At 29.0% G+C, this 12,822-nt stretch overlaps 1 protein-coding gene across 3 annotated transcripts in view; it reads left to right on the forward strand.

Moving 5' to 3' along the window:
- Nucleotides 1–12,822, forward strand: part of LOC140446435 (uncharacterized) — a 63,797-nt gene that overhangs the window by 2,156 nt on the left and 48,819 nt on the right. The window contains exon 1 of one of the 3 annotated variants that reach the window (XM_072539000.1): nt 2,398–2,532. The exons of the other annotated variants lie outside the window; for them this stretch is intronic. Within the exon in view, the coding sequence (XP_072395101.1) occupies nt 2,468–2,532 (65 nt within the window). The 5' untranslated portion in view covers nt 2,398–2,467. Of the gene's footprint in view, nt 1–2,397; nt 2,533–12,822 lie in introns of those variants that run through there. 3 annotated transcript variants of the gene reach the window in all.

Below are 12,822 nucleotides of genomic sequence, written 5' to 3' on the forward strand. Positions count from 1 at the left end.
CTCTTTGGCATCTCCTGATGCCAAAAATAATGCAGCTTCGCCTATTAAAAAAAAAATTGTTTGTCCTTGTGAAGTGTAGTGTAATGTACAATTTTATTAAAATCCCTAAACTAATTTTTGAAACCAAATTCAGATTTTTGCTTTAATCTGTGCCTTCTAAGAATTGCAAGGCAAAACAGACGTTGATAAAGATGTTATTAGAGACATGGGGAATTATTCCCCATGCATTGTATAGCATTTCATTCCAAGGACAAAAGTAATTATCACAATCGTAGTCTGAATGGTTTTTACCACACTGTGGGGATGGAATGTGTGTGTTATCTTCCTCTGACTGGTTCTATATTAATTCTAAAAATAATTCAATGTTAAGTTATCATTGTATACCTATAAATAATATTATTATACGGCTCACACTCCCTCTAAGGGGAAAATTCACTTATCCCAGATGCCTACGAGGTGTTATCGAGGCCTAGGTGACTTGGTATGCTGGAGTATTTTCCAAAAATTTTCGTACACATCTGCACGTTGAGAGAAGTACAGCTTTCTGCATGGTCTTGTAAAGATGTTCATTCAGACCTAGCTTTTTTATGTTTTCTAGGAGGTTCTTTGGAATGACTCCAGTAGTAGAGAGAATAATAGGTATTGTCTGGGTACTTTCCATTCTCCACTGTCTTCGTATTTGAATTTAGAGATCCCTGTATTTGGCGATCTTTTCGTTTTGTTTAACACGAAGATTATTGTTGTTGGGTATCGCCACATCAATTAGTGTTGTTTGTCTCTTTAGTTTATTAACTAGTATGAGATATGGTCTATTATGTGCCACTGTTTGGTCTGTGAGCATAGTGCGGTCCCAGTATAGCTTGTAGTTATCATTTTCAAGTATACTTTCAGGAACGTATTGATAATATGGGAGATGGTTTGTTTGGAGAAGTCCCAGTTTGATGGCTATCTCTTTATGAAGTATCTTTCCTACTGAGTCGTGCCGTTCCTTATATTCAGTTGCAGCAAATGCCTGGCAGCCCGCGGTAAGGTTTTGGATGGTTTCTTGAGCTTGAGATATATTTCAGGTAACTTTTGGTTGGTATAACCTGATCCTGAATGGCGAGTAATGAACCCTCTGTTCAGGGAACAACTTTCCTGATGTCAGCCAATAGTTCGACGCTTTATTGTTGACGTGGTCTTGACTCACCTCGTTAGGATGTCGCCCGTGAAGAGGTTTACTCATCCAGGTGCGCATTTTTTCGTTCTTAGTAACATGGTTTATGCGCATTTCTGGTTCCCTCAGTTTGATCGGTGTTGTATCATCTACTGCACAAATCGTGCGATGTAAAGTAGATGTCTCAGCCTGCACCTGAAAATAAGTTCTTAAATTAGTAATAAGTTTTTTTAGTTGCTCATTTATATCCATAAGTCCTCGTCCTCCTAAATACCGCGGTAATGTCGTTCTTTCTACTGCACTTCGAGGATGGTGTTTTTGGGCCTTTGTGAGGTGTGTTCGTACTTTTCTCTGAAGATTTTCTATATCCGTTTTTGTCCACTTAACAATATCAAATGAGTAGCTAAGCGCGAAACATGCATAGGTGTTTAGTGCCTTAAACAAATTTTTACTATTAAGGTGTGAACGAAGTAGCTGTTTTACCCTTCGTATAAACTCAGTAGTTATCTCAGTTTTCATTTGCTTATGGTCAATCTTCCGCGCTTGCTTTATTCCGAGGTATTTATACATATCATTTTCACCCATGGCCTCGATTTTCGGGCTGTTCTAGCCTGGCGCATATTATTATTATTATATTTATTATTGTCAATTTATAAATATTTACCAGATAACGGGGAAGGAGGAACGTTATTGAAATCTTTATCCACTGTATCTGACAAAAAATTATAGTAATTTAATTTCAGTATATACTTTTTTTCTAATAAATATTGAGCCACTGACACAAGCTAGTTTCGTTGAGTAGCGACTGCATTATTTAAGCTGTGAGAGACTGTATTTGTTATAGCATATAGTACACTGCTAAGATTGAGTCTCAAATATTGTTCTTGTCTATTTAGAATTGCGGTTACAAAAGTTATCGATCCTGCAGTCAGGAACCCGAAATAATGCACAGAGCACATTCTTTATAATATTTTTAGCTCAGTATTTGTCAATCTCTGCCGATTTTTACTACACTCTCTACTTTGTATTAAAAATATCTAAGCCGAGATCCAATTGCTGCATTCTGTACACTCTGCGCTTCGTACCACATCAACATTCTTATTGTTTAAAACACCCAACTCACTTTGTTTGTTTTTAAATACCCAAATACCTACCTATTTGCGTCTCTAGATGTATTCTCGTGAAATCAGTGAACTTTTCCTTTGTGATAAAAAGTAAAAGGCGGCAAGACAAATGTCACGACGTGAACATGTATAAAAAGATATCCGACTGAAGGTTTTTTTCATAAAAAGTTTAGTGCAGAATGCGTCTATGGCTCTATCAGCGAATAACGTGTTTCAGTTTTTTACTAACAGTGTCTCGTCTGTTCTAACAGGGTAAGAAAAAACGAAATGTGTGATGTGTGATTTTTTACATCTAAATTTATTTTAACTGCGCTTTGGCTCCTTTCATATTTGTATTTCATTCCTATTCTGTATTTTTAACATTTGACACTTTGTTATTTAGTTTTTTTTATCGTCTTTACGCTGTCAGTTTCATCATTTTTGTTTTGTTTTGTTTTAGAGCTTCGTATACTTTTGTTTTTCCTTGTTTATCGTTTTGTCTGTGTTTCTCTCTAAATGCATTTAAATTTACTTCTACTCTTTTCATCTATTCCATCTTTTAGTTCCTCTTTAATGATATTTTTTTAGATTTACATATTGTTGATACTCCCTCAGTTTTCCAGTTTATCGGTTATACTTAATTTTAGTTGTGCAATTTGTGTCTTTTTCATTCTAAATTGATTTCAAATTTTTTCTCTTCGTTGCTTTACTTTTTCTCTTTGCTATTTTATTTACTAGTATAGTATATATATATATATATATATATATATATATATATATATATATATAGATGTGACAATTAGGGTTTATAGAAAATAATTTATAAGTTATATACTACATAATATTAGATATTTGGTTGTTTTAAATAAGTTATATACTAGAGAATTTAATAAAAATATATTTATGTGAGGGCATTTTTAATAAATTAGCATATTATAATAATTGTAAAAATTTGTATTTAGTAATTTTAATGTTGTAAATAGATTTAAGTGAGCCATGTGCTTAGGCAACCAAAAATACTCTCGGAGATTGACAGATATTTATAGTCTGAAGTGACGTTTAAGAATATTTACGAATATAAAGTGGTTTATAATAATATATTGTTTGAAATGTGTATTTTATTAAGTTAGAATGTTAAGTTACTAATTTAATTATATATTCTGATCTGAAAAGCCTAAATGTAAACAAAATTATTAATAGAAAAGAATGGAATTCTCTGGATCTCCGGAGATGGCCATGTTTGCGAAATGGTTTGTTCCAGAAAATTCAGACAAGTAGTTAATGGAACAAATTGGAACATGATCTCTTACGAGATGGTTCTAGAAATCCGAAAGATATAAATACCCGTGATTTGGATTCAAGATGGCAGTTTTTAGAAGTTTTTAGTCAGAAGTCAGGCCAGTTTATTATGAAAGTTAGTAGAAAGATACAATTAGTTAGTGAATATTGAAGTAAATTGTTCAGAATTTTCAAGAAGTCAGTCAGAAAAGTTTAGTAAGAAATATGAAAGTTAGTTGGAGTCAGTGAATCAGGTACAAATAATCAAATTGTTTAATATAGTGAGTTAAATGAAGATTAAAAATTATGCCTATATTTAATGCACATTTATAATTATACACAAATAATTATTGAAGATTATAAAAGTATATTAGAAGAATATTGGATGGACATTGGAAGGAATTAAAATTATAATATGATTGGAGATTAGTATAAATCAACTTATAATAATTGGATATTGGTATATTGAAAAGAAGAATAAATATAAATGGTGTTTGCTGGATTGCTTGGTGGTATATAAATGCTGGTGAAGAAAAATATATCTTAAATTGGTAGAAGCTGATAATTGGAAAAAGTAATTTCACAAAAACAAGGATAACCGAAGTACGAAGACATTCAGTGGTGATTAGAATCTATATAGTGGAAAACAGTTCATTTAGGCATTCAGTGAAAGAAAGGTACAAAATTTTGTTAATATAATTTAGTTAGTGTCATAACAATTTCAATTTTGAAGATAGTTTGTTTAAATTTTAGATTGTCTATAGAATTTAATTAGTTTTATAAGAATATCAATTTAAAGATAGTTTATTTTAAATTTACATTGGCTAGGTTAGATATATATATGTGTGTTTCATAATAGTTATAATAAAGATAATTTAAAAAAGTACTTACAAACTAATTCTTTGAGAACCGCGATAAAAACCCTATATTATTAAAAATACTCATTGCTCATCATTCAAACAAAAAACACATCATAACAATTTGGCACCCAACGCGGTGGCTCTCTATTTAAAAGAATTAGTTTGGGAAGATAAGTGCTCTCATATAATTAAATTAATTATCAGTAGAAAGGAAAAATTATAGATTTTATTTTAATTATATTTGAACAAGTAAAGTCTCAAAATGTCTCAAGGAAAGAAAGGTACAAGAAGCAAAAAGAATGAAGAAGATGTGGAAGTAGAAACACAACCTATACAAGAGGAGAGTTTAGTTCAAGTTCCACAAGATACTGCAGAAATGAATCCAGAAAGAGAGGAAAATGTTAATATGGCAGCTTTGATGTCATTAATGATGCAGATGAACAAGACAATGGAAGAGAATTCAAAAGAAATCAAAGAAGACATGAAAAAAATTGAACAGAAAATGGAAGAGAATTCAAAAGAAATCAAAGAAGACATAAAAAAATTGGAAGAGAATTCAAAAGAAGTCAAAGAAGACATGAAAAAAATGGAACAGAAATTGGAAGAGAATTATAGAAAATTAGAAAAGAAAATAGAAGATAATAATAATAAAATTGTAAAACAAATGGATAAAAAACTTGAAGCTGCAGAGAAAAAAGTAGCAAATGAAATAAAAAGTATACGGAATGACTACAAGAAAAGGATAGACAATGAGAGGACAGAAGTAAAGAGGATTATTCAAGATAATAAGATAGATATAGAACAGAAAATAGAGTTACAGAAATGTAACTTAGAAGTAAAAATTAACGAAGACAGGAGAAACACAGAAGAAAAATTAGACGATATACAACAAAATATCCAAATAAATTGTAATCAAATAAGAAATGTGGAACAGAGAATAGATGATATTTCACAAATGAGAGACATAGGGAGACCTTACTTAAATTTAACAAATGAGACTGGGATTAAATTCTCTGGTAATATAAAAAATTTGCATCCTAGAGTATACATAAATAGTTTAAAACATAAATTAAGATTTGTGAATAATATTAATGATATTAAAGATTATATTAGAATGACATTAAATGACAATGCAGCAACTTGGTTTGCTAGTATTGAGAATGATTTAGATAATTTTCAAACATTTGAAAATAAATTTTTAAATTATTATTGGGGTGAACTAGAGCAAGCCAAGTTTAGAGAAATTCTATATTTTGGAAAGTATAATCACAATTTAAAATCAAATATGGTAGATTATGCATTAAAACTGATAACAGTTGCAAAATATTTAGAACCACCACTTAGAGAGGATGAAACAGTCTTAAATGTATCTAGACATTTTGATGCTGATGTTGTGCAAACCGTAACTGTACAAAATATTCAAACAATAGATAGTTTTATTAATTTTATTCAAAGAATACAAAGAGGCAATATGACAAGTAATAATAACAACAGAAAAAACAATAATAACTTTCAATATAATAAAAATGATATTCAACAATATAGACAATCATATAACATTAATACTAGGTATGGTAATAATTTACAAAATTTTAATAATAATAACAGTAATCCAAATAGACAGAACTTTAATAATAATACTAGTTATAATAGACAAAATTTTAATAATAATACTAATTATAATAGACAACATTTTAATGACAGTACTAATAATAATAGACAAGATTTTAACAATAGAAGAAATACAGAGCGACCTAACTATAACAGACAGGTAAATTGTGTTCGAAGGAATAGGAGCTGCGAAGACAGGGAACGAAATCGTACAAGGCAAGAAAATGTGAGTAGAAGTCATAGTAGGGAAAGACATAGTACATCAGATCCAAGTGGTCAGATACAATCTGACAATTCTAATAATCAAAATTTTGTGCAGTAAACTTTCTGAATTACAAGTTAGGCCATTGCTATTATGAAAAACCTTCTGAATTTATTTCTTTAGATGAAGAGAAAATTATTGAATCTATTAATTTAATTTATATAAATGCTTTGGCCAAAAATAAAATGATTAAGATTATGATAGATACTGGTTCAGAAAGTACTTTAGTCTCGGAGAATTTTATTTTTAATACATTAAAACTATCAGATATAATAAAGATTCCAAAAATTAAAATTATTGGTGCAAATAATAAGAAGTTGGGTGAAATTGATAAACTAGCCAATTTTAAAATTAATATTCTTAATAAAGAAATTAATATGCAAGGATTTATTGTCAAGGATTTATGTGTTGATATATTAATGGGAAATGATGAATTGGAAAAGAAGAAAGTAAAGATAGATTTTGAAGAAAAAATGGTAACTTTGGAAGGGCAAATAATTAAATTTATGCAGAAAGATGAGGTGGGAGAAGGAATAAGAGTTGATAGGATATTATTAAAAGAAAATAATGATGTTTATGAAGAAGAAATGTATTTTGATGATAGGGAAATGTCCCAAAAGAATGTAAAGAATAATTATTGTAGTGAATATTTAAGGAATGGAAATTTTAAGCAGATGGATGCCTACGAGGCGGAGTGCGTAAAATTGGAAGCAAGGAATAATGAATACATAATGAAGAATAATGTTATTTGTAAAGAAGAAGATATGATGAAAGTTTTAAATTACCCTGAAGAATATAAATCAATAGTCATTTCCATATTGCAGCAACACAAGGGACTTGTCAATAAAGAAAATAGAATTGCACAAAATTATATCCATAGTATAAAAGTTAAAGAAGAAAAAGATTTTAAAACAAAATCATACCCAATACCATATAAATACAGAGAAGAAGTAAACAAAACAATTAATAATATGTTAGAAGATGGGATCATTGAGAAGGCAGACACACGTTTTATTAACCCCATAGTAGTAGTACGAAAAAGATCAGGTGAAATCAGGTTATGTTTGGATGCAAGGAATATTAACAAGATTACTGAAAAGCAATTTGAAGCACCAATGAGTATAGATGGAATACTAGGAAGAATTACAGGAATGTCATTTTTCACTAAAATCGATTTACAGCATAGTTTTTGGTTAATACCACTAGAAAGAAAAAGTAGACAGTATACAGGATTTCAGATAGATGGAGTAGTATATCAATTCAAAGTAGTACCATTTGGACTTCAATCATCTTGCAGTGCTCTATGTAGATGTCTTCATGATATTTTGGATCAATATGAACATTTTGTAATTCACTACATTGATGATATATTAATTTTTTCTAAAACGGCTGAAGATCATGAGAAACACCTATAAATTATAATAAATAGATTAGACAAAGTGGGACTAAAAATAAATCAAGAAAAATGTACATTTTTTCAAAAAGAAGTCATATATCTAGGTTATAAACTTAACACTAAGGGAATCGAAATGGATCCAGAACGGACACAAGTCATTCAGGAATATAAAACACCACACAATTTAAGAACTTTAAGAGGATTTATTGGAATAATTAATTATTATAAAAGGATGATACCAGATCTAAGTATAAAAGAAATTCCATTACTTGAACTACTGAGAAAAGGTGTAAAATGGAGATGGGATCAGAGAAGAGAACTAGCATTCCAAGAAATTAAAAACATTTTTCTGTCAAATTTGAAAATATACTATCCTGACTACACACAGCCATTCATATTAAGAACAGATGCATCAATAGAGAGATTATCAGGGGTATTATTACAAATACATGATGGGGTCGAATACCCAATACAATTCATTTCAAGAATTACAAAGCCACATGAAAAGGGTTACTCAGTTTCAGAATTAGAACTAGCAAGTATAATACACTGTGTCACAAAATTAAGATTTTATTTGTTGGGTAATGAATTTACTATAGAAACAGATCACCAAGCTTTAACGTCTATATTAAATAACAAATATGGAAACAGTAGAATACATCGGTGGAGTCTAATATTGAGTGAATACTCATTTGAAATCAAATACATTTCTGGAAAATCCAATATAGTGGCAGATGCTTTATCAAGGTTAGAAAATACATCACAAAAAGGGCAGCGAACAATAAAAATTGGATTAAATCAATTAGTAGAAAGTACTGGATTATATTCTAAAGAAGAAATTATAAGAGATCAGATCAATTTGAGTGAAAAACAAAAAGTCCTTAGGAAAGATGGGGTATATTATAAAATAATAAATGGCATAGAAGTATATGTAATAACTAGAACTTTAGCAAAGAAAATATTGAAAAATTTACATAACAATTATATGCATATTGGTTCAAGAAAGCTATGGATGCTATTTAGGGACAATTATTCTGCAAAGAATGACATAAGTATAGCAAAAGAAATTACTACCCAATGCCCAATATGTCAACTAAACAAAGAAAAGAATTTCAAAAACCAGAACACATATAAATCTAATGTTGTATATGAAAAACTAAATACAGTTTCCATGGATTTTATTTCAAATTTAGTTCTCAGTCCAACAGAAAAAAAGCATATACTAGTGATAGTTGATTTATATACAAAATTTATTAAACTATATCCCTGCTCTAGAACAAATGTTAAAACATTAAAATTATATATTAATCAATTTTTCGAAGAAATAGGACCATTTAGAAATTGCATAATAGATAATGCTACATATTTTAACAACCAAAAATTTCGGACATTTTGTGAGAAAAAGGGAATCAACATTCAATTTACAAGTATCAGACATCCTCAGGCAAATCCTGCAGAAAGATATATTAAAGAAGTTATAAAATATTTAAGGATACTGTGCCAAAATCAACACGAAACTTGGCAGCAACATATACCACAAGTAGAGTATTTTTTAAATAATACACATAATTTGAATACAGAGGAAGTACCAGAATATTTAATGTTTGGCCATATAGGAAACAGAAAGTGGATTAGTGAATATAATCAGGATATGTTAGAACAAGTAATGCAGAAAGTGAATAACCGAATTAGGAGGAAAGCTGAAAAATATATCAGAAGACAAAATCGAAATATAAAAAAACCAATCACATTTAAAAAAGGAGACATAGTGTTAATTCGTTCACTTAGAAAAAGTAATGTTAAAGAAAACCGTTGTAAGAAATTACAACCAATGTTTGAAGGTCCATATACAATTGAAAATCAGAATGGACTAAATAGTTATGTGTTAATAGATGCAGAGAACAGACTAAGAGGCATATTTCATATCAACGACATTTTTCAATATCATGAAGAGATTGAATAATATTTTCTATACCTTTAACACAAATATAATAACACTAATAACTTACTGATATATCCATTTTATTCAATAGACTTGATTTGTTAAATGGTAGATGGTAGATTTCATTATTTTGAATAAATTTGACATCATACTTGTTGAATTTTGTACATATGGAAATTGTTTGATACCCTAAAAATCATAATTTGGGGTTAGACACAAAATTGATACTATAATTGCTATAAAAATGTCTTTCTAATATAATAAAGTGGAAAAACTTACCAATTAATATTGATGAAGTTATTTTGAATGGAAATAATTCCTAGATTTTGTCTATAAATAAACAGAACACAATATCTATTATATTTTTAATTAAGGTTATATTTTATTCTCTGATATCGCATCCATTGTTTCATTTGACATGACAGTTTGACCATAGAATAGCCGAACTGTGATCCGTTGTTCTATGCTTTGATATAGACAGCAAACAGGGATGTATTTAACACATTTTAAATAAAAAAAAATTGATTTATTAAATTTAATAAGGTATGAGAAAATTAATATTTAAAAAAATAATAAGTAAATTATTTATTTTAAATATTATTTTGGGGTATTGTGACAATTAGGGTTTATAGAAAATAATTTATAAGTTATATACTACATAATATTAGATATTTGGTTGTTTTAAATAAGTTATATACTAGAGAATTTAATAAAAATATATTTATGTGAGGGCATTTTTAATAAATTAGCATATTATAATAATTGTAAAAATTTGTATTTAGTAATTTTAATGTTGTAAATAGATTTAAGTGAGCCATGTGCTTAGGCAACCAAAAATACTCTCGGAGATTGACAGATATTTATAGTCTGAAGTGACGTTTAAGAATATTTACGAATATAAAGTGGTTTATAATAATATATTGTTTGAAATGTGTATTTTATTAAGTTAGAATGTTAAGTTACTAATTTAATTATATATTCTGATCTGAAAAGCCTAAATGTAAACAAAATTATTAATAGAAAAGAATGGAATTCTCTGGATCTCCGGAGATGGCCATGTTTGCGAAATGGTTTGTTCCAGAAAATTCAGACAAGTAGTTAATGGAACAAATTGGAACATGATCTCTTACGAGATGGTTCTAGAAATCCGAAAGATATAAATACCCGTGATTTGGATTCAAGATGGCAGTTTTTAGAAGTTTTTAGTCAGAAGTCAGGCCAGTTTATTATGAAAGTTAGTAGAAAGATACAATTAGTTAGTGAATATTGAAGTAAATTGTTCAGAATTTTCAAGAAGTCAGTCAGAAAAGTTTAGTAAGAAATATGAAAGTTAGTTGGAGTCAGTGAATCAGGTACAAATAATCAAATTGTTTAATATAGTGAGTTAAATGAAGATTAAAAATTATGCCTATATTTAATGCACATTTATAATTATACACAAATAATTATTGAAGATTATAAAAGTATATTAGAAGAATATTGGATGGACATTGGAAGGAATTAAAATTATAATATGATTGGAGATTAGTATAAATCAACTTATAATAATTGGATATTGGTATATTGAAAAGAAGAATAAATATAAATGGTGTTTGCTGGATTGCTTGGTGGTATATAAATGCTGGTGAAGAAAAATATATCTTAAATTGGTAGAAGCTGATAATTGGAAAAAGTAATTTCACAAAAACAAGGATAACCGAAGTACGAAGACATTCAGTGGTGATTAGAATCTATATAGTGGAAAACAGTTCATTTAGGCATTCAGTGAAAGAAAGGTACAAAATTTTGTTAATATAATTTAGTTAGTGTCATAACAATTTCAATTTTGAAGATAGTTTGTTTAAATTTTAGATTGTCTATAGAATTTAATTAGTTTTATAAGAATATCAATTTAAAGATAGTTTATTTTAAATTTACATTGGCTAGGTTAGATATATATATGTGTGTTTCATAATAGTTATAATAAAGATAATTTAAAAAAGTACTTACAAACTAATTCTTTGAGAACCGCGATAAAAACCCTATATTATTAAAAATACTCATTGCTCATCATTCAAACAAAAAACACATCATAACAATATATATATATATATATATATATATATATATATATATATATATATATATATATAACCAATAGAAGTCGATACTAAGGGGGGCGGGCGTCGGCTGTATCTACTAAGAGCCCCGAAATATACTTTAAATAAAAATGAACAGCAGTATTTTGAAGTTTATAGTTATATAAAGTATTGTAAATAAGTTGGTGTTGAAGAAAGTTATTTTCAAAAAAGTTCCGTAATATTTAGCGCACATAAAAAAAGTCCCCTGAAGAAAATAAAGAAGTAGTTCGAGAACATTTAAGATGACATCGAAGAAGCTTCGGCTCACCAGTAGTCTTAGTAACTAAGAAAGATGGATCTACTCGCTTTTGTGTAGAGTACAGAGGATTAAACCAGGTTACACAAAAATACAGTTATCCATTGCCACGAATAGATGATACACTAAACACTTTATCAGGTCCTAAATGGTTTTAGACCCTAGATTTAAAAAGCGGCTACTAGCAAGTAGAACTACATCCTGACGATCGAGACAAAACAGCTTTTTTAACTGTCCGTGGTCTCTACAGGTTCCAGGTTCTACCATTTGGTCTGTGTAATGCTTCAGCTACATTTGAACGCCTAATTACTACCTGAAGAACATGTCCAGTATATCTTAATGATATAATGATCATGTTCAAAACTTTTGATGAACATCTGAAAAACTCAAGCAAGGTATTTGACCAATTGAGAAATTATAATTTAAAGTTAAATTCTAAGAAACGTTTACTATTTCAAAGAGAAGCATACTATTTAGGACATATCGTTTCAGTAGAAAAAATTAAAACTGATACAGTAGATACAAAGATTTTAGTTATTAAAGCTTGGCTTAAACCAGAAAATAAAAAAGCAAATTAAAAGTTTTCTTGTAATCTGTTCATATTACCAAATAATTTTTTTACCGCATTGGTAAACCCCCCTTTTTCAACTTACCGAAAATAACATTGAATTTGACTGAACACCGGATTGTCAAAATGACTTCATGGATTTAAAAAAATCACTGACAACAGCACGTATTATTATAGACTTTTCACGAGAAGATGGCAAATTTCTGTTCGATTGTAATGAATCACAGCATGGTATTGGCGCTGTATTATCACAAGAACAGAAAGGAGCAG

Source organism: Diabrotica undecimpunctata, chromosome 1, assembly GCF_040954645.1.
Source record: "Diabrotica undecimpunctata isolate CICGRU chromosome 1, icDiaUnde3, whole genome shotgun sequence".
Lineage (NCBI taxonomy): Eukaryota > Metazoa > Arthropoda > Insecta > Coleoptera > Chrysomelidae > Diabrotica > Diabrotica undecimpunctata.